Source organism: Salvelinus namaycush, chromosome 15 (assembly GCF_016432855.1).
Source record: "Salvelinus namaycush isolate Seneca chromosome 15, SaNama_1.0, whole genome shotgun sequence".
NCBI lineage: Eukaryota > Metazoa > Chordata > Actinopteri > Salmoniformes > Salmonidae > Salvelinus > Salvelinus namaycush.
Window position 1 is genome coordinate 38,184,428 of NC_052321.1, and position 26,681 is coordinate 38,211,108.

The 26,681-nt window shown below is 41.5% G+C and overlaps 1 protein-coding gene across 8 annotated transcripts; it reads right to left on the reverse strand.

Annotated features, from left to right (window-relative positions):
• Positions 1 to 4,790: 4,790 nt before the first annotated feature.
• LOC120060510 (sodium-dependent multivitamin transporter-like) lies at positions 4,791 to 19,080 on the reverse strand. Of its 8 annotated transcripts, none has more exons than XM_039009880.1 (17): positions 18,318 to 18,578; positions 13,635 to 13,718; positions 12,944 to 13,449; positions 12,656 to 12,721; positions 12,487 to 12,538; positions 11,973 to 12,040; positions 11,559 to 11,713; positions 11,258 to 11,398; positions 11,003 to 11,132; positions 10,661 to 10,749; positions 10,405 to 10,517; positions 10,033 to 10,103; positions 9,846 to 9,932; positions 9,473 to 9,666; positions 7,712 to 7,818; positions 7,353 to 7,474; positions 4,791 to 5,249 (listed from the first exon to the last, which is right to left on the reverse strand). In XM_039009880.1, the coding sequence occupies exons 3-17, from the start codon at positions 13,289 to 13,291 to the stop codon at positions 5,244 to 5,246; spliced, it is 1,749 nt and encodes a 582-aa protein (XP_038865808.1). In that variant the 5' UTR covers positions 13,292 to 13,449; positions 13,635 to 13,718; positions 18,318 to 18,578; the 3' UTR covers positions 4,791 to 5,243. The 8 variants fall into 8 exon arrangements, with proteins under 8 accessions (XP_038865808.1, XP_038865807.1, XP_038865805.1 ...); XM_039009879.1 differs by lacking the exons at positions 4,791 to 5,249; positions 18,318 to 18,578 and adding exons at positions 5,334 to 6,464; positions 18,922 to 19,080; XM_039009877.1 differs by lacking the exons at positions 4,791 to 5,249; positions 18,318 to 18,578 and adding exons at positions 5,334 to 6,464; positions 18,778 to 18,801.
• Positions 19,081 to 26,681: the final 7,601 nt, after the last annotated feature.

Below are 26,681 nucleotides of genomic sequence, written 5' to 3' on the forward strand. Positions count from 1 at the left end.
TTTTTTAAATCAAATTTTCCCACAGACCTCATAAATGGTAGGTTGATGTGATTTAAAGCATTGATGTGGACGAAAAGTTTGGATATTGAGAGTGAAAACCTGAAAATATAGGAAAACCCACATGGTGCCTTTCCTTTGCCGGGCAGGCAAAGTATACCCACTTCATTTCCTAAGTCTCAATACGGTCCTGGGAGCATTTGTGTAGGTATATCGAAAGGATCCCACCCTGGTCACTAATGTAGCCAACCGATGTATAGAGAGAGAAGTTTGTGTGGTCCAGAGACAAGAACTCTACCATCTATGGCAAAAGCATGGGCTCCTGAAAGGGACAATAGAACAATAGTAAAACATAATACTTTTTCACCTCGTCAAACTGATTCTATATTGAATTTAGTCTTCGCGATGCTCTAACAAGCATGTGTATCTGTAATTGGTATTCTTCAACTCTAAAAATCCAGGCTGTATCACAACCGGCCGTGATTGGGAGTCCAATAGGGCGGCGCACAATTGGCCCAGCGTCGTACGGGTTTGGCCGGTGTAGGCCGTCATTGTAAATAAGAATCTGTTCTTAATTAACCGACTTGCCTAGTTAAATAAAGGTTAAATAAAAAATAATAATAACAATAAATGCACTGTGTAGACCGTACATGACAAAAGGAAAGGAAAAAAGGAAAGACAACCAGCAAATGCATATGGGGCCACAATGTCTAATGGTGATTGCAGTGCTAGTTAAAACTGCAGTAGGATAGTCCTCCTCACAAGTGAGTGAATCAGCGGAGACAATGCTTGGTGAATAGCACTTGTTTTATCTTTGGGAGTAGATCACGTGAGAGGAGAGCTGAATTGCTCATGGGAGATAAAGGTGAGGGACAAGAATGAATCAAAGGATTGTAGTTTATGAGCTAGAAAATGACCATCCTTACCCTTTAAATAATGACAACGAATAAGTTAACCTGTTTGGGCTGCAGCCCGACACCGGTACACTTATGACAACATCCAGCTCAAGTGCAGGGCGCGAAATTCAAAAGATATTTTTTAAAAATATTTAACTTTCACACATTAACAAGTCCAAGACACCAGATGAAAGGTGCACATCTTGTGAATCAAGCCAACATGTCCGATTTTTAAAATGTTTTACAGGGAAGACACAATATGTAAATCTATTAGCTAACCACGTTAGCAAAAGACACCACTATTCTTACTCCATCAGTTTTTGACTCCATCAGTAGCTATCACAAATTCGGCCAAATAAAGATATAAATAGCCACTAACCAAGAAACAACCTCATCAGATGACAGTCTGATAACATATTTATTGTATAGCATATGTTTTGTTCGAAAAATTTGCATATTTCAGGTATAAATCATAGTTTACATTTCAGCTACAATCAGAAATTGCACCGAAAGCAGCCATAATATTTACAGACACCAACGTCAAATACCTAATTACTCATCATAAAACATTTCTGAAAAATACATAGTGTACAGTAAATGAAAGACAGGCATCTTGTGATGCCAGACAATATTTCCGATTTATTAAGTGTTTTACAGCGAAAACAAAATGTAGCATTATATTAGCTTAGCTTAGCACAATAGAAACACTTGGGCGCCGGCGACTACGACAGATATATGAAATAACATCATAAATTGGGTCTTACTTTTGCTGATCTTTCATCAGAATGTTGAACAAGGTGTCCTTTGTCCAGATGAGTCGTTGTTTGGATTCAGAATGGCAACTTTCTCTCTCCATTTAGCAAGCGCGCTAGCCGGGTTGCACGGATCTCTCCATGTAAACAAACGGAAGAGAACGGAACACGGTAAAACTCCCGAAAAAATTTCAATAATCTGATGAAACTATATTGAAAAAACATACGTTACGATGATATGGTGACATGTATCAAATAAAATCAAAGCCGGAAATAATATTCGCCTATAACGTCAGCAAAACAAAAGGCAACCCCACCGTCCAAATTGCGTTCTTCAGATTACCGGAAGTTGGGTACACGTCATTCCAAGAGGGTTTATTCCATCCCAGATCGAGATAATCACCTCCTTTCTTCTCTCACAGCCTTCTTGACACCCAGAGGAAGGTGTATGAAGTGTACGTAGACTCTTACGTTCATTGCCCATGTATAGGCATGAAGAGGAAGAGAGCCTCGATTTCAGACTTTGAACTTCCGGGTCAGGAAAAGTGCTGCAGAATGAGTTCTGTTTCACTCAGAGAAATAATTCAAACGGTTTTAGAAACTAGAGAGTGTTTTCTATCCAATAGTAATAATAATATGCATATTGTACGAGCAAGAATTGAGTACGACGCCGTTTGAAATGGACACATTTTATCAGGCTACTCAATACTGCCCCTTGCAGCCAGGATAGAGACATGGTTATTACTTGGCCTACGCTCCCTGTACTGGAACGACATGCTAGTAGTGGTAAAGCTATCTGCTACTGCTAGCTAGCAACAGTTCTACTTGTTGTAGCTATCTAGTTAGCAAGCTACGTTGCTGCGTTATAAGTAAAGTTGGGAGATATTTTACAGATTGCATTGATGGTATCACATTTCTATAACTAAACTGTCACCAGCTGTGTTTATGTACCTTAAGTACGGAGAAAGTGAATAGCAGATGAGTTCTGATTTGTTTACCGTTGAGTACTTGGCAGCGTTTGCCTGTCCAGTTAGCGAACATAAAAGTAAGTATTTAGAAAAAATTTGCAACAGCCACAATAAAGATACCTAAACTAGCAGCCATAAAAAAGTTAAAAACTTTCCATTGTCAAGCTTTAGAAAATGGACATTTGTCTTTGGTTTACAATTGTATCACTCTTACAAATTTGAGTTCGATATTGAAATACAATTTCAAGTATGAACACAGTGCCTTCGGAAAGTATTCAGACCCCTTTAATTTTTCCACATTTTGTTACGTTACAGCCTTATTCTAAAATGGATTAAATAAAAAATATTCAATCTACACACAATAACAAAGCGAAAACATTTTTGCAAATGTATAAAAATAAAATAATTTAATATCTTATTTACATAATGATTCAGACTGCCCTAAGACTCAAAATTGAGCTCAGGTGCATCCTGTTTCCATTGATCATCGTTGAGATGTTTCTACAACTTGATTGGAGTCCACCTGTGGTAAAGTCAAAGGAAAGGCACACACCTGTCTATATATGGTCCCACAGTTGACAGTGCATGTCAGAGCAAAAACCAAGAGATGAGGTCGAAGGAATTGTCTTTAGAGCTCCGAGATAGGATTGTGTTGAGGCACAGAGCTGGGGAAGGGTACCAAAAATGTCTGCAGCATTGGTCCCCAAGAACACAGTGGCCTCCATCATTCTTAAATGGAAGAAGTTTGGAACCACCAAGACTCTTCCTAGAGCTGGCCGCCCGGCCAAACTGAGCAATCGGGTGAGAAGAGCCTTGGTGAGGAAATTGTGAGCATCTGTGTTTATTGCACTATAACCCAATACTACATCACGTGATTGAATATTAGCAACTGTTGGCCTGGGCGTCTGTGTGTGTGTGTGCTGGAAGTAACAGTTAGCCCCAGATAAGTGTGCTGGGAAGCTGTGGTTAGCCTTGAGCGAGAACAGTGTGCTTTCTATGCAGGTGCAAGTGGCTCAAACAATGTTGCAGAGCTGCCTGACCTCAGTCTCTGGGGTGTGGGAGCGTAATCTACACAGCAACAGCGCCGGACACCAAGGAGCGCCAAGAGGCTGGGACTAGCCTGAGCGCCGGCGATAGGCTGAGCAAGTTTAAACCACGCTCAGCCTCTAATGTGATAGGCCAACAGACGGGTTGGAACTACGTCTATCACCGTATAAGAACAGCTGTTTACTTACATCCTGCCAGTTCTCTGTTCTATCCTGCGAGGTGATACAGAGAACACGTATATACGAAAATTGCATTTACCATTTATCGCTTGAGTTTAATAAAAATACTTAAAGTATATTCGGTGACTCTGAATCACATTTTGTCCTGATACCAGATTTGACGCAAATCCCTTATAAAGGTGATCAAGAACTCGATGGTCACTCTATGGAGATGGGAGAACCAATCAGCCTTTGTGGTAGTGGGACTGGGAGACTTGTCAGGATTGAGGGAAAGATGAATGGAGCAAAGTATAGAGAGATCCTTGATGAAAACCTGCTCCAGAGCACTCAGGAACTCAGACTGGGGCGAAGGTTCACCTTCCAACAGGACAACGACCCTAAGCACACAGCAAAGACAACACAGGAGTGGCTTCAAGACAAGTCTCTGAATGTTTTTGAGTGGCCCAGCCAGAGCCCGGACTTGAACCCGATCAAACATCTCTGGAGAGACCTGAAAGTAGCAGCGCAGCAACGCTCCCCATCCAACCTAACAGAGATTGAGAGGATCTGCAGAGAACGGGAGAAACTCCTCAAATACAGGTGTGCCAAGCTTCTAGCATCATACCCAAGAAGACTCAAGGCTGTAATCGCTGCCAAAGGTGCTTGAACAAAATACTGAGTAAAGGGTCTGAATACTTATGTAAATGTAATATTTCAGTGTTATTAATAATAAATTAGCAAACATTTCTAAAAACCTGTTTTTGCTATGTCATTATGGGGTAGTGTGTGTGGAATGATGAGGGGGAAAAAACGATTTAATCAATTTTAGATTAAGGTTGTAACCTTAGAACTCAAGGGATCTGAATACTTTCCGAAGGCACTGCAATTTCTATATTGTTTTTACTTATTTAGTTCATGTATCTTTCTGATAGTAACGCCAATCTAGAACCAGTTGTTAGCAATAAAATGGTTAGTGCATCCAAATTACAACATTAGTAAAAATGGTTTACTACTATTATAAGGGTAGGAAACCATCTAACTGAAATAATTTGGGCTAACTATCCCTTCAACATTGTGTTTTGGCTCCACAATGAGGGTTGTTATTATACCAAGGCTGTACTGTATAGGGTTGATGTAGCATTGTCCGCACATTTGTCTTGACTGAATTGCAGTTTTTATTGTGAGCTCTGGTGAGAAAGATTTCCAATGTTTATTACAAACTTAACAATTTTTCTGGCGATATCAATATAATTTCTTCCCTTGTTTTTTTGTCCCCATGTTGTCTTTGTTTGGCCAGATATGTGATGATGTACCATACCTCCAAGAGGGCAGGCTTCCTCTCCTCCTCATTCATCTCTACCAACTTCATCACATCCGAGTCTCCTACTCACTGGATATTCAGGAACACTGCCTTTCCCTGCCAACTCAAAACTTTACACAAAAAAACGAATAGATAATTATACTGTTCCTAATAAAGAAATTATCAACAGCAGTAAAGGACTGTGAAAGCTGAAATACATTGAAATGTTTATTTAAGATGTTTTTTTCTAACAAACATCTCAGTAAAACTTTACAAAAAATATTTTCTGCTTCGACACAACAGGCCAACATGACAAAGTTGTTCACTGGAACACATTATTGAAAGAACAACTACTCAGTTCCACAAATAAAGATATTTTCTCATTGACAGCAGCATAGTGATATCAAAGATATAACTAACCCAAGATCGAACAGAGCCTGTAGTTTCCAATGGGAGCAAATGAATCATAGTGGGCAGGACAAGCAAGGAGGTGGGCAGAGCCAAGCACAAGCTAGTGAGATCCTATTGGCACGTTCTAGCATTAATTTGCATATTTCTGTTAGGGAATGCCTATTCTAAAGTGTGGGTGTGCAATAATAACTCAATTCACCCTTGCACTCCTAAACAACTTTTTTCAAACTTTGGCAAAGGGTAAAGTCTACAAAATGCAGTCCTCTCAGTTGGGTACAGATTGTAGTTTTAGAAACAGAAAACTGTATGGAGATAAAATGTTTGGTCGTTGAAAATTGGCAGAATGTCGGCCAAAATCCTTCTTCTCCCACTGCCGGCCACTGGGTTTCCTCTTATCACCATATTTGGTAATGAGTGGAAACATAAACCGGATTTTTTGCATTTATACATCCGGTCCATTCAAATCTGAATTCCTCAGAACTAGATAATATGGCCTCGGGTTTATCTTTTTGATTTCCAGAATACGTAATACTCTACGTTTATTTGGTCTTGCCATGCGTCATGTACAATATACATTTACAGTACCAGTGCATTTTTTATCCAGTCACTTAAATTATAAACCTGAAGCTGGAGCAAAGCTTTAAAATAAGAGTCACTCCCGACAACACTTCTCCCCTCAGAGCATCATCTCCTCAAAAGAACAGGTCCTCTGTGAAAAACAGTGACATGAAATGGTGTGGACCATTTCACTGCCCCGTGGGCCGCGACATAACATGAGGTTATGGAAGTGTCTCCGTGCATCACACAGTTGTCTCGTGTTCCATAACAGGTGTGGTGGAAGTGGGTAGAAAGTTCTGCCTCTCCTCTTCTTCTGTGTAGACGGCCTGAACATTACTTTCCTTGTGTTGTGCAGGTGGACATTCCTGGATGATTGGCTACTCGTACAAAAACATACACTATAAACAACTCACCAAGAGATAATTCACGTTGAGATAAGATAATGGGTAATGTTAAGTACCCTTGATACAATAGCACATAGTGCCTTCAGAAAGTATTCATACCCCCTGAATTCAAAATGGATTGAATATGTTTTTTTTCTCACCCATCTACACACAATACCCCATAATGACAAAGTGAAAACATGTTTTTAGAAATGTTTGCTAATTTATTGAAAATTAAATACTGAAATATTCAATTTACATAAGTATTCACACATTGAGTCAATACTGTAACAATAAAATGTGTAAAAAGTAAAGGGGTGTGAATACTTTCTGAAGGCACTGTAGCTTTGTTGAAATGTCTCACACAGACCCAAAACAATAGGACTTGAGTGTTGCTAGCCATAATGACAAAACAATATAACATATTTTAACTGAAGCCAGAGTTCAATCATTGACGAAGGTGGGTTTTCCACAATGGACTTTTAAACGTTTGTGTCTGCTGTACACACCTGCTGAAAGTGCAGTGTGGAAATCTTATTATCGGCAATGATTGAATTCCAGCCTACCTTGAATAAATAGCCCCCTCTGCTATAAATGCATCAGGGGAACCTTCAGGAAGCAAACATTGTGGAATGCTGCAGATAGAAACGTCATGAATAGAACTGACGTGATTCCTTATTCTACACGTCAGACAAACATAACATATTTCTATCCGAACGTTGTGCCTGCTGAATGCAGCCCTGGGGACCAGACCTTGTCCAATAATTAATAAATACTTGTTTTTGTTGCAAAACGTTTTGTTGCTTTTTTTGATGTGGTTTCCACTAATGAACACAATCCTGAACTGTGAGTGTGATGAGCCCATGTGCTCTGTTGACTTACCCTGTGCCCCAGTGGGGTGGCGCAGCACAGATTCTGTTTGAGGTTTTCTGGTACGAAGAACAGCATGTTGCCCAACAGCGGATACAGAGTGCCTGGGGTCACATCCTCCTCTTTCATTGGTCCTTAAATTAAAGATAAAATCCAACCAATTAGATTAACTTGATTCCGAATCTGTTGTGAAAATGTTTGGTCTAATTTACCAAACAGAGATTAAGTGTAGTCCTGGAGTAAAAGGCATGCTCAATGAAAAATCTCAATCTCCATTGCATGCTTTTTAGTCCAGGAGTAGGTTTAATGTGTGTCTGGAAAACCAGCCCTGAGTGCATCTTCTATGGTAATGATCAAGAGCTCTCCCCTACCTGTGAGAAAGCTAACGATCAACCCTGTGATCACCACAGTGAAAGAGCTGAGAGCACTGTACCACATGAAGGATAAGGAGTAGAATCTCTGCAGACCCATTGGTTGGCTAAAGAACAGTTGAAAGACATACAGTTAATATACAATCACAAAATGTATTACAAATTTGCATCTACAGTGCCTTCAGAAAGTATTCATAACCCTTGACTTATTCCACATTTTGTTTTGTTTCTATGCTTGAAAATGTGGAGAGTGGTACTCAGTAATGTGTTGTATTGGATCTAAACATAACACTTTGTCTTCAGGACAAAAAGTGAATTGCTTTGCCACATTTTTTGCAATGTTACTTTAGTGCCTTATTGCAAACAGGATGCGTGTTCTGTATTGTCAATTAGGTTAGTTTTGTGGAGTAACTACAATGTTGTTGATCCATTCTCAGTTGTTTTCTCCTATCATCACAGCCATTAAACTCTGTTACTGTTTTAAAGTCACCATTGTCCTCATGGTGAAATCCCTGAGCATGTTTTCTTTCACTCTGGCAACTGAGTTAGGAAGGATGCCTATATCTTTGTAGTGACTGGGTGTATTGACACACCATCCAAAGTTGTAATTAATAACTTCACCATGTTCAAAGGGATATTCAATGTCTGCTTTTTTGTATTTTTACTCATCTACCAATAGGTACCCTTCTTTGCGAAGCATTGGAAAATCTCCCTGGTCCTTGTGGTTGAATCTGTGTTTGAAATTCACTGCCCGACTTAAGGACCTTACATTCATTCATTAAAAAATCATGTTAATTAAGGATCGGACCCTTTTTTTTTCTCCTTCTTCTTCCCCCGCTTAAAATGACATATCCAAATATAACTGCCTGTTGCTCAGGACCTGAAGGAAGGATATGCATATTCTTGATACCATTTGAAAGGAAACACTTTGCAGTTTGTGGAATTGTTAAAATAATATAGGAGAATATAATACTGGTTTAAGATAATACAAAGAAAAAACATGCGTTTTTTTGTATCATCATTGTTGAAATGCACGAGAAAGGCCAATATATGACTTAGGAATCTAGGCGCAATTTTGATTTTGGCCACTAGATGGCAGCAGTGTATATTCAAAGTTTTAGACTGATCCAATGAACCATTGTATTTCTGTTCAAAATGTTGTATCAAGACTGCCCAAATGTGCCTAATTGGTTTATTAATAACTTTCTAGTTCATAACTGTGCACTCTCCTCAAACAATAGCATGGTATTCTTTCACTGTAATAGCTACTGTAAATTGGACAGTGCAGTTAGATGAACAAAAATGTAAGCTTTCTGCCAATAACAGAAATGTCTATGTCCTGGGAAATGTTCTTGTTACTTACAACCTCATGCTAATTGCATTAGCCTAAGTTAGCTCAACCGTCCCGCGGGAGACCAACCGATCCTGTAGTGGTTTTAAACACTTATTGCACACTTATTATGTGACTTGTAAAGAGCACATTTCTACTCCTGAACTTATTTAGGCTTTCCATAACAAAGGGGTTGAATACTTGACTCCAAACATTTCAGCTTCTAATTTTTAATTCATTTGTAAAAATGTCTAAAAACATAATTCCATTTTGACATTATGGGGTATTGTGTAGGCTGTAGGTATTGTGTAATCTATGAGCAAACTAAATAGAATACTTTCAGATTATCTGATTATTAGTTGTTGTTTGCCTCTTATGACAGGTAAATTTTATTTGTACAGAGCTTTTCATGATACACTCAAGACTCTTACCTGGATGTACTAGTAGGCACTGCAGTACTATTGAGTGCAGTCCCTATGGCTGTGGTGATGTTTCCTGAGAGTTGTACAGCAGTGCAGTTGAAATGAGACACAGCAGCAGAACCACCAGAGGTACGGGTTACGATACTCCCGATGCCCACCCAGAAGGCCATCGCCAGGCCTGACCCCAAACCTGCCAGGGCACCCTGGAGAAACACAGTACATCAATCAATCAAATGTATTGATTGAGTCTTGACCTTTTTACATCAGCAGTTGTCACAAAGTGGTTTTAGAGTAACCCGGCGTGACGCTAAGTTTGATTCCCACAGGGATCACATTCACATACTAAAAATGCATGCCCTCACTATATACATTGAGTACTTACAGTAGAGTTAGCCCAAGGAAAGAACATCCCGAGACAGAAGATGCCAAGAAGAGGACCACCAACCATTCCAAAGATTTTGAAAACAGCCTTGAATTTAAATAAATACAAAAATGTCAGAATCAGACATAATATTTGAGTTTTAACTAAATACAGTAAGTTATTAAAATATATCAAATGTTGTCCTTACTTGCAAAACGGAATCACTCATCAAGTGGGTTAAATAGGCCATAGCCAGGCAAATCAGTCCATATGAACATGCTAGTTCAGAAACAGAAAAAGTAAATGTCCCTCTTTAATGTTGATATTATACGAGTGCTGTCTTAGAAAACGTGCTGTCTTAGAAAACATCTCACAGATAAAGTGAGGAAAGCATGATGTAGAACTTACAAATAAGTTAAAAGACACACTGTCAACAGTGAGCAGGGCCCCGTTCAGAAACAACCTCTAGTCCCTACCCCATAGGCACTTGATCTGATCTACTGTACATGAAGTGGCTGGGTCCTAGGGGATAAGGTCTATGGGGTTGTTTCTGGACAGGGCCCAAGAGATCTCAACGTACCCAGTCCCTTGGAGAGCAGGGTGGCCCTTGCCTCTGTCATGGATGAGCAGTGTGGTTTGATCAGGTCCTCCAAGGTCACTGTGGCCAGAGAGTTAAAGGCTGACGAGATGGTGCTGTGGAGACAAACATTAAACTAAGTGTCAACACCAAAGCACTCTTCTGATCCTATGCTTCTGTTTGTTCTGGATGTCTAAGCTGGGTTAATGTAAAGCCCTTTGTGACAAAGGGTGTTAAAAATATTGATTGATTGACATACCTGAGAGCTGCACTAAATAAGCAAGCTATAAACAGTCCAGACAGACCAGGTATATCCTGCAGCATGTCCATAACAAAGTATAACACCATCTGTGGATAGAGAACACATAATGGTTGGTGTACTGTAGGTAAGAGTGTGGCACTAGCTACACCAGGTTTGTGGGTTCAATTCTCACTGGAGATCACAGACACAAAAAATGTAGTGAGTGCCACTGTGCTATAGGTAATTTTGAATAAAAACATCTGCTGACTGCTAAATTGCATATTACTTAATCCACAAGCTATAATACTCTAATGATGCACTCTAAAAAAGACCAAAATAATAACACACACTTCTACTGACCTCATTTTTTGATAAGTTGCCTATTTTGTGAAATTGGTCCTCCCCACAGTAACGTGCGAACATGACCAGCCCCATGACACAGCTCAGAGCTAGAGCTACCTGTAGAGAGGGAAACACCATGTAGCAAGACCTGCAGAATCACAATGCGTTAAAATAGGTCAGTATCCATACCATTACCATGGTATTACCACATGATTCCATGTGTATGCACTGTAATGTGGTGTTGTGTATGGAGTGTGGTACATGCAGTCTTACATGATGGCTTCCCTCTCGGTCTTGGAGCTGAGGTATCTCTGGACCTGGGCCTGGTTTACCCCGTACAGAGACAGCATCAGGAAGACCCCTCCCACCCCCAGGGTCCAGAACGTGTACCTCTCCGTAGGGTCAGGATTCAGGCTGTAGAACAAACATGACAAGAGGGGGAACATAGAATTGGAATATTAGAACTGGAACTTTGGAATTGGAACATGGAATTTAAGATGTCCTTAAAATCAAACTTCAAACAGGATTGCCAGTCATCGCTTGAATACATGAAGATAGTAACCAGTCCACTCACTCTATGCCAGAGATACGGTTCCCTTCCCAGACCTTCCTCCAGACCTCTGCTAACCCTCCAGTCTGCTGGACCCCCACCACGATGACCGCCAGCTGGCCAGCAAACATCACTATGGTCTGGAAGACATCTGTCCAGATCACTGCCTTCAGGCCTCCCTGTCAGGACCAGGTACAACACAGAGGCACAGAGCCTATTATCGTATAGGCTTCAAGCTTATAATGGCTGATGTTACATCCAAAGATATAGTGAAAAAAGGACACTTAGCAATGACATTTCATAATGTCAACGTTAAACAAAAAGATTTTCTTGAGTACATTTTATTTGTACTTTAGATCATGTAATATTTCCAGTTTATTTACCATTGTTTAATAACAGCTTATTTACAAACTCTGAAAATGACAAAGAACAACTTACCAGAGTAGTATACAGTGTACACACCAGTCCAGTGGCCAGTACTGCTCCCCATAGATCAAAGCCAGTAACTATAGGGAAGCATGGAACCAAATTAAGCAACCTTTACTCATTCATAATGTGCATTTTGCACAGTTCTAGATAACCTACTCATGGCACAAAACACAGTAACATGTCCGGTTTCCCAGACACAGATTAAGCCTAGTCCTGGAATAAGAAACTCTTTCAACTGAGAATGTCCCTTGATGCATTTAAGTCCTGGACAAAAAAGCTCTTTCAACTGAGAATGTCCAGTGTTGCATTTAAGCCCAGGAATAAAAAGCTCTTTCAACTGAGAATGTCCCTTGTTGCATTTAAGTCCTGGAATAAAAAGCTCTTTCAAGTGAGAATGTCCCTTGGTTCATTTAAGTCCTGGAATACGCTTAATCTGTTTCTTGGAGACAGCCATAACCCGCCATTAAAGTGTTAAAACTTATCACTGTCTTTAAATCCTAAAACCAAAGCCTAAATTACTGACCTGCATTGAGTGCTAGGGCCGGAGTGTACACACAAACACCCATATAGATGACCTGCAAGAGATAACAGTAGTCATATCAGCGGGAAAACTGATAATCTACAACATTTATAAATTCTTTCTTTTACTTGTTTTTGTTTTTATTATTGCATCTGGTATGTATGGACCTTACTGTCTGAAAGATGAAGGTAAGTGTTCCACAGATACGCACTGGTTTGCTAAAGCGCAGTTCCAGATACTGAAAAGAAACAATACTATCACTAAGTGATATACACATCAGTATATTCAGAATGTATTTACTCATTATTTATTTCCCTACCAGAAACCAAAACTATGTAAACTCCTTAGCAGGGTTTAAAAGCTAGGCCGATAAATTTCAACTGGTATTAGCCTACATATTTTAATTCCAAAGATTTCTCTCCATCTTGAGCTAAGTTTGCAAAGAGCCTACAGTATGTACCTGGTAAGCGCTGGTAAGATGCAGCCTGTAGAACACAGGAATGAAAACATGTGCTGGAATTAATAGGCCCAAGATGTAAGCACAGCCTATGAACCAGTACTGAGTGCCATGGGTATAGATCTCTGCCGGCACGCCCACTATAGCCACCGCTGACTGAAATGTAGCGATAAGTGACAGGGATACAGGAAGGCAGCTCATGCTCCGGTCCGCTAGCAGGAACTCCTGAGTGGTGCGCTGTCGACCCCCTGACAGGGCGTAATACAGCCCTATGCCCATGGATGCCACCAGCAAAAGGGCAAATATGACATAGTCGATAGTGGTGAAGTGCATTGTTCCCAAAGGATCCATCTTGGAGCCAGCGATCAGGATATGGCTACTGTGGCTAAATGGGATGGAGATGGACGTGGAGGGGACTCCAAGTAGGACGGCTCAGCGGCGTAAGGGGAGAGACTTTGCCCACACCCATCCGTAAGGAGATCCCAACAGCCTTGCAGATTTCAGATACACTGTAATAAAATATGGGGGGGAAGCGTTGATTAACTCGGAATGCCGCCTTTATTGGTAACTACCTACCTAACTACTCCTTTAAGAAAATAGAACTTGGTTTGAGTATGATGAATTAGGTCTACGTTATTGTTTGCCACAATAAATCTATATGAAAGCACAGTCATTTCAAGAAGCTTTCACATACCTCTCCTTCAGTCCAAGACATCCGCCTGGAAAAGACAATTTGACGAGCAGGATAAATTGCCTCCACAATCTTTCAGATCCCCATCTTTACGAAGGGCAAGTCAGAAGAGATTTTCCATTACTGCCATTGCATTGCAGTTGTCAGCTTAACTGCATTTCTAAACAATTAAAAAACTTTAAAAACGCTATTTGGAGAACAACAAAAACAAGAAAAAATTATCCCAGCCATTATCACCTAGACTGCCATAGGTTAATTCACCTCAGTTGAACTACAAACACATAGCCTATTAGCTATACAGCTGTAATGTTATAGCCCTGAAACGGCGGAAATATGAGAAATTATTCACACTGACATGTAGCATTAGCGCGGAAACAAATACGTAGGACATTTTTAGAGCTGTATTGATTGCATTTTAATGTAGGCCTATAAGGAAGATGGGCCATGTGGAGATATTTAAGTTCTTTGTTTAACCCGGTTTCTCAGGGGACCACACATGGGGCCCCGACACCAAGTTTGGGAATCACTGTACTAAACCGTCTCCTCTGCATGCATTGCTGCCTCAACCTCACCAATGAGCACAACATGCCCACATCACTGTAGCCTACTTTCTGTAAAGTAAAGTTATGAGAATTTAGCGTCTTTTTTTCTCCTGCTGAGGTATGCGCCATTTAACGTTAGACATACTTCATCCTTCTAACGGATTAAGTAATACTAGCCAAAGCCCTTCAACGTTACTGCAATAGAAATATATGTTGGCAGCTAGCCACTGGATTGACCTACGGGGGTGAAGGTAGATTTAATTTATTCCCGGTATGGGAAGAATTACATATATAATCCCGATTCATTCAATAGCATCTCTGTGGGCCTAGTCGTAAAGGTCTGTCTTTTTTTTTTTTTTTACGTATTACATTTTACCGTGGCATAAACACAACCAGTCATGATGTTATCTGATTGTCAAACAATCACTTCAAACGGCTCCTTTACTAGGCTACCCGCGCACGTTCAACCACTCGCAACATATTTCCAGCCTCCAAACAGTGGTAAATGGAAATAGACATGTTACACAAAACACCAAAAAGTGCAATGACATTTGGCCAGAATCTACTGCTGTACGCACGCGTCTCGGTGGCGGCACCTAATCTCTGCCTTGGAAAAATGTTAAGTGTCCTCGTCGAACCACATCGCATTTGGGTGCGTAGGCTATATCCGTTTTCAAGTCCAATTGCTCATTTTCATGCGGTAATGATAAAAAATAGTGTAATAGCCTACATTTTTCTTTACATTCGGTTTAGTGATAGGCTCGTGTATTATTGGTACGGCGTACCCCAACTATTTATTTGACTGTGGTGCCGTACCAGAGTACTTTCACCCCTGCGTATCCTGTATATAAGCGACTATTTACCAGTTGTGTACTCATTCTCCGAGAGTCTGATATTGTTTGTTTGGGATATCTGTTGACACGGCCGCTGTTGCGGTGCGGTTTTAAAAATGCCTCGTCCAGCATCTAGCAAAACACTTTCAGCAGCGTCTCTTGTTGCCTACTTCACCGACTGAGAGATGGGGTAGTTCGTTTCACGTCTGTGCTGCTAGAGCAGTGGTTCCCAACCCTTTTCGGTTAGTGTAAGACCAACTGAGTTTTGCTATGCCTGGAGTACCGTCTTCGTGTGCATTTTACCAGTAGGCCTATGGTCTCATGAGTCTTCTCAGGTACCCCGTTGATAGGCCAAGTACTCAGGGGTGCTAGTACCCCTGGTTGGGAAACAATGCGCTAGAGGGCAATATTGTGCAACTGCAGCCTGCAATTTGGGGCGTTCCTGCATGTCGGCATTCCCCAAATCTACATGTTTGTGACACTTTTAAATGTGGGTCAAAGGGGAAATAAACCTTCTCTCAACGTCGTTACCTGAAATACGGAAAACAGTGCGCGACAGGCAGGGGCGAAGGACACGGTCTACCGGTGTCGCCACCGCTTACCGCTACCAGAGCAGATGGGAGGCTGGGGAGACAGCATACTAGCTTACTAGTTAGCTAGCACACGGTGTCCCGGCCGGCTGCGTACCGGAGAAAACTGTAACAGGCGGGTGCGAATGTCGCTCCTGCTTCCCGCTAGCACCGCAGACGAGAGGCTGGGGCGACACCGTGTGTTAGCTAACAAGTTGCTAGTTAGTTAGCACACAGTGTCGCCCCCACCTGCATTGTACCGGACTAGCTGGCTTAGCTAGCACACAGTGTCCTTCACTCCCACCTGCCCTCGCTGTCGTTAACAGAAATGCGGGGACGAAGGACACTGTACGGCTAACTCGTTACCGCTGTTGCCCCCGCCCTTCTACTGCCATCCAACGTTATAGACATTAACGCCACCTACTGTACTGGAGCGCCCCCGCCTGTCGCCGTTCTTATTCTATGGTGTAATGGCGTTCGCAACAATTGGATCATGATAATAAGGATTTAAAAAAATGAAATAATGTGGGTAAAAATTAATAAAATATCATACCATCTATCAAAAAATCTAAATCAGGTCCCTACATGGTCTCTGAAGACTCCTATGAGGTGGAACATATCCTAGCTACAATAGTCCTTGCCATGAACTCTTGGAGCCACAAAAACTTATTGGCTGCAGATATAATGTTCAGCTTCTTGGACACTTGTGCTCTACAATTAAATCACTGTGGCTATAAATGCCACAGAATCCTCTTTCTTCACAATGACTGTATCCAGATAAATCAATTGACTTAAAACACTAGCAACTGGTTGCAATGCATCCACCGCCATATCTTCAACACTTGCCTCTTGCCCCTTCAACTCTCTTCACCGCCTCCACATAGGAGATCCAGTGCACAGTCCTGATCCTTGACACCTTGACCTCCTTCAGCCTAACAGGGCACTCAAGGAAGTCCGGAGTATGAACCCCACCACATTTTCCATTCCCTGATTCTTCAATACCATACTTGTCCCATCTGCAAACATTTGATACGTGACCATATCCTTTACAATTACCACACTGTAATGGTTTGGACAAATGCTCTCGCCACACATTTCCAAGTTTCACATGTTCAGGTAGAGTCTCCTCAAACCACAATAATATTGATAGGCTTTTCTCCTTTGTTCTATTTACCATACGGGTCATGCGAAGTGCACTGACCACTTCTAGGATTTTCTGACTAAGGTACTCATCGGTGGCTCCCGAGTGGCTCAGCGGTCTAAGGCACTGCATCTCAGTGCTAGAGTCATCACTACAGACCCTGGTTTGATCCTGGGCTGTATCACAACCGGCTGTGATCGGGAGTCCCATAGGCCGGTGCACAATTGACCCAGTGCCTTCCAGGTTTGTCTGGGGTAGGCTGTCATTGTAAATAAGAATTTGTTCTTAACTGACTTGCCTTGTTAAATAAAGGTTAAAAAAAATACAACGAAACTCCAGCTATAACTCCTTTGGCAGGCGCCCTACTCCGAAGAGGAATACAGGTACTTCTGACGTGTGCAATTTTGCCAGATCCATTGCACGCTTCTTCTGTTCTTCATCGACACAATTAACCAAAACAAGGCCGCTTCTAGTCACCTTTATTGAATCCACCTTTCCCGCTGCTTTCTTCACAGTCCTCAGTATTACAAATGGATTTCCCAAATGAACCCTCTTGTCCAGAAAACGCAGTCCAATAAGAAATGTATTATTGGACCGGTACTTTTCTTCTACTACAACTTTTGCTCATTTTGTTCCATTCTTTGATTTCACTATTTTTCATTCATTATCACACACTTCACTTGCCGCACTTTCAGATTCAAGCACAGTCGTCATTTCCCAAGATACACTCCCCCCCGCCTGATATATCTTAAAAAAAAAATACCAATATAGGTATAAAGAGTGGTTCCTGTAGATGCAGAAATACCCACATGCAGGAACGACCCGAATTACAAGCCGCAATTGCACCCTTCTCCGAGGGGGCGGAGTTAGCCTTTTGAAAGCCCGTGAGCAAAGAGGTTCTAAACCTTCAGGGAACGCTTGCGAAACAGACCAGGGGTTTGAGAAGTCAATGAGGAAAGTAAAGCATTCTTCCTTAGTTGTTAATTTTCTCGAAATCTTAAATGTACAACCTAGCTTCGAGCCAATGTTTTACGTAGTTTGACATGTTATTACTCCAACCATGTGAAAGTGACACTTACATTTTTCGTCAAAAACAACTTCATATGTGACTTTGTGTGACTTTGATTTGACGGCCTACACATGCGCAGTTCGGCGCGAAACGGCCGTTTGCCCCGATGACGTGTCTCTGCGCATGAGTTTAGCTAGCCAACATCGCCATGACATCGCCTACAAGTGTGATCGGGATTTGTATTGGAGAAGCACTTTTAGCCTATCTTCATATTGTAGTCTTTGGTGTGAATGTGCGGCTAAAAGGCACATATATCGGGGACGCAGACGAACATAATGAACAAAAATCACTGTTCATGATTCCACTCGTTCGCAAAGAGTCAGGCGCGATTAGAAATCGGTCAGATCAAGAATATAAGCGTTCTGAGGTTTGTTTCATCAATACTCGGAGCAATATTTATATGTTGACCTGTAATTTATTTTCTTTGTGTACAAAATACATTTATTTTTAGCAAATTATTAAAAATGACCGAGGTCCGGACCGGTGTACTCATACGTATTTACGGTCACGTACCATTGACTGTACATCTTACCTGTATAAAATGACAGTCACACTTCCAATCCAACACTTTTGTAAATCTATGTCCTGTCATCATGCATCGCGACAAGGTTGTATGCGTTGGAAACGTGGTTTACTTTGGACCAGGCATCATCTCCAAATCTGATGATAATTGTCCCATAAGCGAAAATCAAAAGCCTCTCACAAGCTTCAGAAATTCAAACTTTTTCTGAAGTTATCTAGAGATGGTTATCTGCAAAACGACACATGGGGATGACTCATCCACGTCTCCGTTGTTCAAGAATGTCACGTTTTGGTTTGTTAACAAACACCTAAAATATGATAAATTAGCATCTAAAAGGTACACCATAACTCTTCACTTTTATCATTTAAATGTCCTCTTTGATCATAAGAATGTTTTAGTTCATTAAATGCAATCCTTTGTAAACATTTGTTGTACATGATTATAGCGCTTTTCTCTTGCAATTACTCACGCCTAGAAGGTGGGCTGGGTCATCGACAGCACAGTGGACACTATATAATACCCATAAAACCTAGCGGGAAAACCCGGTAATGGTTCCAATCATTTTTCAATTTTAGAATACTTCATATACGGTCTGTGTTTCGTGTAGGCTTACCCTGGCGTGACGTTTTGATAGCCATGTAATTCTCTAGGACAAATTGAGTGTTCTCAATATATTCTCCTCGAAAATGCTAATTAGCAACAGAGAAGACTTCAGCAAGACTACGAATTCCTGCAGGGAGCTCCTCATCTCTAATCACACTGTCAGCTACCATTCACCAGCGCGATCAGAGAGACGTTTGTGCTCAATCCATGAATGTGCGTCCCCTTTGTATGTCTTAGCTAGCCACTGACTACACTTTAGCTAGCTAGTTAGCAGAGCAGTAGATAAAAAAAAAAAAAAATGTTTTACTTAGACTAGATAAGTCTTTGTACACTATGTCGACTTTGGTGTTTAGTTCAAACCTTATGGCATTTTTCAATGAATGAGCATAAGAGCATTAAAAGGGGAGGAGACCACTAGAAGTCTGGCCATTTTGAGAAGTGCAGCTATAGTGAAGGGCGATTAACCAGTTTCGTCAGGGACAGCATGAGGGATGAAGTTTATCCTGTGTCGGTGAGTGTAGCTATTAAATTAAGTTTGAGCATCATAGCAATACAATGTTTTCTACACATCTGTCAACATTCTAAAATAAAAGAGCCACTTAATCAATTATAGATTACCCGGATACCAGACTTCGATGAGTGATAACTCAGTTCTGGAATGTCATTGAAAATTAATCTAAAAATCTATTCACATTCAAAAAATTGACTTTTAGACATCCAGCCTGTATTGTAGTTTCATGACGAGACAAATCTTCAAAAGGCACAGCATTTATTTATTCAGAGTGGTAAATGCATTCACACAGTCTTGATTTATAGAATCCTTCCCACTATATGATTGATGCCAAGTGATAAAATCCCAAGGTGTCAATTAAAAGTTTATGGAAAAACTGCATTTGTTCTCATGTGACAATGACAGTTTATTAATATTCTAAAACTAATGTCATCAATCAAATCAAACTATTTATATAGCACATTTCTTACAACAAATGCATTTCGCTACACTTGCAATAACATCTGCTAACCATGTGTATGTGACCAATAAAATTTGATTTGATTTCAAGGTGTTTAGTCATTAGATGGGGTGTTGTCTGCATAGTGGGGCACAGATAACGAAGAGGAGGGCATCAAGGCATTCAATATGGCTACAAGGATGGATGTGCAGGAGTCAGGACTTTGGGTCACATGGTCTGGGATCCTGGGTGCCTCACCGGATGGTCTGATGGGCACCACAGCAGTGGTGAAGGTCAAGTGTCCATATGGTGCAAGGGACCTTACCATTGAAGAGGCAGTGAAGTTGAATGATTTTTATATCCAGGAGGAGGGAGGGTCTTACAGGCTCAGTGAAGACCATCCTTACTGGCACCAGGTCCAAGGGCAGCTCCACATATCTGGAAGGGACACTTGCTTCATCCCCATCCAGCATGACAACCTCTGGCAGATTTATATTGCTGGATTAGAGTTTTTCAACTGCAACAGTGAACATCTGTAAATATCTTGTAAATAGTTTTTGCACAAGTCAGTTTCTATTCTTACCTTTATTTGAGGGTACACTGGATCAGTGTTCTAGTCACGCCTCCTGTCAGTACCTGTTTTCAGGGAAGGCTATGGTCCCAAAAATATTACACATAGTTCATACACAAAAATTAGGCTCCCAGAATAGGTTATATAACATACGTTTTGCTCTAAGCAGCCAACTAAAGTAATGTAGTTAACTTTATCATGGGCACATTGGGAATTTATATCTGTGATGTTCAAATTATTTCTTACCCCGTGTCTTACTTGCTGAAAGCCCCGGTCATGCCTGCCTGTTCATAAGTTAAATCACAAAGGCTGGTCTGAGTGCATCTCCCCAGTTTCATTCAGTAAAACAATTCACATTGCATTTTATCGCAGAAATGTATATATGTGATGTGTAAATTATTTCTTACGCTCTTTGTTGTGTGGAGCTTCCTTTTTTTGGTAAATACAGGGCCATTTCTCTTTCCCAACGGAAAATGGCAACTGCAGACCCGAGCATTGTCACTCGGTTTCAGGTTCGCCCGTCTGAAAGCCCACCAAAAATAGTTACTTTTACTAGCTAGCCATGTTGATTACTGAAATGGTATATCTATATTTAAATACCATAACCCAACAACTTGACTACAGTAACAGTAAAATAGACTGGGCTTTGGTCTATCTGTAGATCTAAAGTCCTACTATGTGGATGGGACATTTCTGCTGGGATGGAGGAATTATCTGGAATGCTCAACTAGATAATCAGGACAGTTTAGGGTACTATTTGCCAGAATAGGTGAAGCATTGCGATGAGTTACGCGACTGTACTTCTGACTCAAATTCTCAAGAGGAAAGGTAAAACCCTCGGTCCTCCTCAGTGACCTCAAGGCTAACAGTGATAGGGGGATCGTCTGAAAGGGACTGATGTGCAGGGATGTAAACATAAGGATTTTAGGCTCTGGCCAGCAGACCACAATTTCTACATTCAGGTCCTAAATCGGTGGCATGCAATGTTTGCTGTGTCAGGCTAGTTTGGCATATTGTCTACTAGTCCAGACTGAAAAGTACTAGACTCGGGCTAGCTTAATTTCCATCCCTGCTGACATGTATAACTGAATTCACAGGTCATTTGATTAGTCATGTTTATGTTTTGTATGGGAAAACATTGAGCCCATAAGTTCTTTGAGCGCTAGCTAGCTAGCTAGTTAATGTAAGCTCACCGTTCGTGTAGTCACTTTTCCATGTGGTGAGATGCTAGCTAATGTTATCCCAGCAGAGCAGGAGTATTTATATAACGTTTAGCTACCTAGTTACTTTAGCTCATAGTTTGTGTAGTAAGGCTTTTCTCCAGAGCCCACGGACGGTGACATGCTAACTAGTCCACGGGGGCAGGGATATTTAACGTTAGCTAGTTAGCGCTAATTGCGAACGTTAGGCGCATTCGCCAAATATTTTTATAACTAAAACTACACAAATATATACAGTTGAAGTCGGAAATTTACATACACTTAGGTTGGAGTCATTAAAACTTGTTTTTCAACCACTCCACAAATGTCTTGTTAACAAACTATAGTTGTGGCAAGTCGGATAGGACAGCTACTTTGTGCATGACACAAGTCGTTTTTCCAACAATTGTTTACAGACAGATGATTTCACTTATAATTCACTGTATCACCATTCCAGTGGGTCAGAAGTTTACATATACTAAGTTGACTGTGCCTTTAAACAGCTTGGAAAACCCCCGAAAATTATGTCATGGCTTTAGAAGCTCTGATAGGCTAATTGACATCATTTGAGTCAATTGGAGGTGTACCTGTGGATGTATTTCAAGGCCTACCTTCAAACTCAGTGCCTCTTTGCTTCACATCATGGGAAAATCAAAAGAAATCAGCCAAGACCTCAGGAAAAATAATTGTAGACCTCCACAAGTCTGGTTCATCCTTGGGAGCAATTTCCAAACGCCTGAGGGTACCACGTTCATCTGTACGAACAATAGTACGCAAGTATAAACACCATGGGACCACGCAGCCGTCATACCGCTCAGGAAGGAGACGCGCTCTGTCTCCTAGAGATGAACGTACTTTGGTGTTAAAAGTGCAAATCTATCCCAGAACAACAGCAAAGGACCTTGTGAAGATGCTGGAGGAAACAGGTACAAAAGTATATATCCATAGTAAAAACGAGTCCCATATCGACATAACCTGAAAGGCCGCTCAGCAAGGAAGAAGCCACTGCTCCAAAACTGCCATAAAAAAGCCAGACTACGGTTTGCAACTGCACATGGGGACAAAGATTGGAGAAATGTCCTCCGGTCTGATGAAACAAAAATATAACTGTTTGACCATAATGACCATCGTTATGTTTGGAGGAAAAAGGGGTAGGCTTGCAAGCTGATGAACACCATCCCAACTGTGAAGCACGGTGGTGGCAGCATCATGCTGTGAGGGTGCTTTGCTGCAGGAGGGACTGGTGCACTTCACAAAATAGATGGCATCATGAGGAAAGAAAATTATGTGGATATATTGAAGCAACATCTCAAGACATCAGTCAGGAAGTTAAAAGCTTGGTCGCAAATGGGTCTTCCAAATGGACAATGACCCCAAGCATTCTTCCAAAGTTGTGGCAAAATGGCTTAAGGACAACAAAGTCAAGGTATTGGAGTGCCCATCACAAAGCCCTGACCTCAATCCTATAGAACATTTGTGGGAAGAACTGAAAAGGCGTGTGGGAGCAAGGAAGCCTACAAACCTGACTCAGTTACACCAGCACTGTCAGGAGGAATGGCCCAAAATTTACCCAACTTATTGTGGGAAGCTTGTGGAAGGCTACCCGAAACGTTTGACCCAAGTTAAACAATTTAAAGGCAATGCTACCAAATACTAATTGAGTGTATGTGTAACGGATGTGAAATGGCTAGCTAGTTAGCGGGTACGCGCTAGTAGCGTTTCAGTCAGTTACGTCACTTGCTCTGAAACCTATTACTAGTGTTGCCCCTTGCTCTGCAAGGGCCGCGGCTTTTGTGGAGCGATGGGGTGACTGTTGTTGATGTGTGCAGAGGGTCCCTGGTTCGCGCGAGGGGACGGTCTAAAGTTATACTGTTACATTGATGCTGTTGACCCGGATCACTGGTTGCTGCGGAAAAGGAGGAGGTTGAAAGGGGGGTGAGTGTAACGGATGTGAAATGGCTAGCTAGTTAGCGGGTACGCGCTAGTAGCGTTTCAATTAGTTACGTCACTTGCTCTGAAACCTATTAGTAGTGTTGCCCCTTGCTCTGCAAGGGCCGCGGCTTTTGTGGAGCGATGGGTAACGACGCTTCGTGGGTGACTGTTGTTGATGTGTGCAGAGGGTCCCTGGTTCGCGCCCGGGTCGGTGCGAGGGGACGGTCTAAAGTTATACTGTTACATATGTAAACTTCTGACCCACTGGGAATGTGATGAAAGAAATAAAAAATTAAATAAATCACTCTCTCTACTATTATTCTGACATTTCACATTCTTAAAATACAGTGGTGATCCTAACCTACCTAAGACAGAGAATTTTTACTAGGATTAAATGTTTGGAATTGTGGAAAACTGAGTTTAAATGTATTTGGCTAAGCTGTATGTAAACTTCCGACTTCAACTGTATATACCCCTTGACTTTTTCCATATTTTGTTGTGTTACAGCCTTTTCCCCTCATCAATCTACACACACACACACACACACACTACCCCATAATGACAAAGCAAAACCAGGTTGCGAAATGTTTGCAAATTTAGTTTAAAAAATATGGAAACATTACATTTACATAAGTATTCAGTCCCTTTACTCAGTACTTTGTTGAAGCAGCTTTGGCAGCAATTACAGCCTCAACTCTTCTTGGATATGATGCTACAAACTTGGTACACCTGTATTTGGGGAGTTTCTCCCATTCTTCTCTGCAGATCCTCTCAAGCTCTGTCAGGTTGGATGGGTTTCTCCAGAGATGTTTGATTGGGTTCAAGTCCAGGCTCTGGCTGGGCCACTCAAGGACATTCAGAGACTTGTCCCGAAGCCACTCCTGCATTGTCTTAGCTGTGTGCTTAGGGTCATTGTCTGAGGTCCTCAGCACTCTGGAGCAGATTTTCATCAAGAAACTTTCTGTACTTTGCTCCATTCATCTTTGCCTCAATCCTGACTAGTGTCCCAGTTCCTGCCGCTGAAAACCATCCCCACAGCATGATGCTGCCACCAACACGCTTCACTGTAGGGATGGTGCCAGGTTTCCTCCAGACGTGAATCTTGGCATTCATGCCAAAGAGTTCAATCTTGGTTTCATCAGACCAGAGAATCTTATTTCTCATGGTCTGCGAGTCTTTAGGCAAACTCCAAGCGAGCTATCATGTGCCTTTTACTGAGGAGTGGCTTCCATCTGGCCACATTACCAGAAAGACCTGATTGGTGGAGTGCTGCAGAGATGGTTGTCATTCTGGAAGGTTCTCCCATCTCCAGAGGAACACTGGAGCTCTGTCAGAGTGACCATCAGGTTATTGGTCACCTCCCTGACCAGGGGCCTTCTCCCCCGATTGCTCAGTTTGGCTGGGCGGCTAGCTCTAGGAAGAGTCTTGAGGGTTACAAACTTCTTCCATTTAAAAATGATGGAGGCCACTGTGTTCTTGAAGACTTTCAATGCTGCAGAAATGCTTTGGTACTCTTCCCCTTATCTGTGCTTCGACACAATCCTGTCTCGGAGCTCTACAGACAATTCCTTTAACCTCATGGCTTGGTTTTTGCTCTGACATACACTGTCAACTGTGGGACCTTATATAGACAGGTGTGTACCTTTCCAAATCATGTCCAATCAATTGAATTTACCATAGTTTGACTCAAATCAAGTTATTTAAACATCTCAAGAATGATCAATGGAAACAGGATACACCTGAGCTCAATTTTGAGTTTCACAGCAAAGGGTCTGAATATGGACATTGTTAATTCTGGCTTTCTACTTCAATTTCAGAGCACTCTCTTCTGAGTGCCAGAGCGCAGAATAACTGATGAATTTATGAACGCTCAACACCTGTTGAATATGGCCAGTGTCAGTAAACGTTGGCAAAAAAAGCATAGTTAAATTGTTGCCAGCAGCACAGTTACAGTCATCAACGCAATGGATAACATGAACACAGCCTAACCAGCTCTGCTAGGGCAAGAAAAATGGTCAGAATGAGGTGTTCTCTCATTTGTGTCTGGAAGTAGCTAGCCAACGTTAGCTTGGGTGCTTGACCACTGGATTGTATTTAACCTTTATTTAACCTTTTAGGCAAGTCAGTTAAGAACAAATTCTTATTTACAATGACAGCCCCTGAACAGTGGGTTAATTGCCTTGCTCAGGGGAAGAATTACACATTTTTACCTTGTCAGCTCGGGGACTCGATCTAGCAACCTTTATGGTTACCGGCCCAACGCTCTAACCACTAGGTTACCTGCAACCCTACTCCTCGGCCAGAGCATCCAAGAGCAAAGCTCTCTGAATTTATGACCTGACAATCTGACTCTGGCACTCCAGACTGAATTTACAAAGGCACCAGACATCGTAAAATGTGTAGCTAGTAATATGTTATGCTAACAAGCTAGTAAGAGATTGCATAAAAACAGCATCAACTTTCAGTAGACAGGCACTAGTACGCTCAACTGAAACGATACCGCTCGTTTACAATATACTAAAATTAACTAATAGTATGTAGTATATACTCATTAAGTATGTAGTATACACTATGTTAGTATGGGTAGTCGAACGCACTGATTCTGTGTTAAATATTCGGTGGTACCACAGATAGAACAACGAGGCAGATATTTCAATGGATGTATAAATGTGAAGCATCCGCCTGGCGTTTCCACTCAATACCAAATATGGTAGTGAGAGGAACCCCACTGGCGGGCAGTGGGAGAAGATGGAACGAAATGGATTTTGGTCTACATTCTGCACATTTTCTCATCGATTAAACATTTGATCTCAATACAGTTTTCTATTCCACAAACTACAATATGTTATGAACAGAGTGAACTACGGTTTGTATACTTTACCCTTTGAAATGTAAAAAAAAAAAATCGCGTTTAGGACTGCAAAGGCGAATTGTCTTATTGCACACGCGCACTTAACAGAAAAGGCGTTCCCTCACGGAAATATGCAGATGATGCTTGAACGCGCCAATAGGATCGCGCTAGCTCGTTGTTGGCTCTGCCCGCCTCCTTGCTTGTTCTGCCCACATTGGAAGAGACAGGCTGTTGTCTATCTTGGTTTAGTTATACATTTTTTTTTGT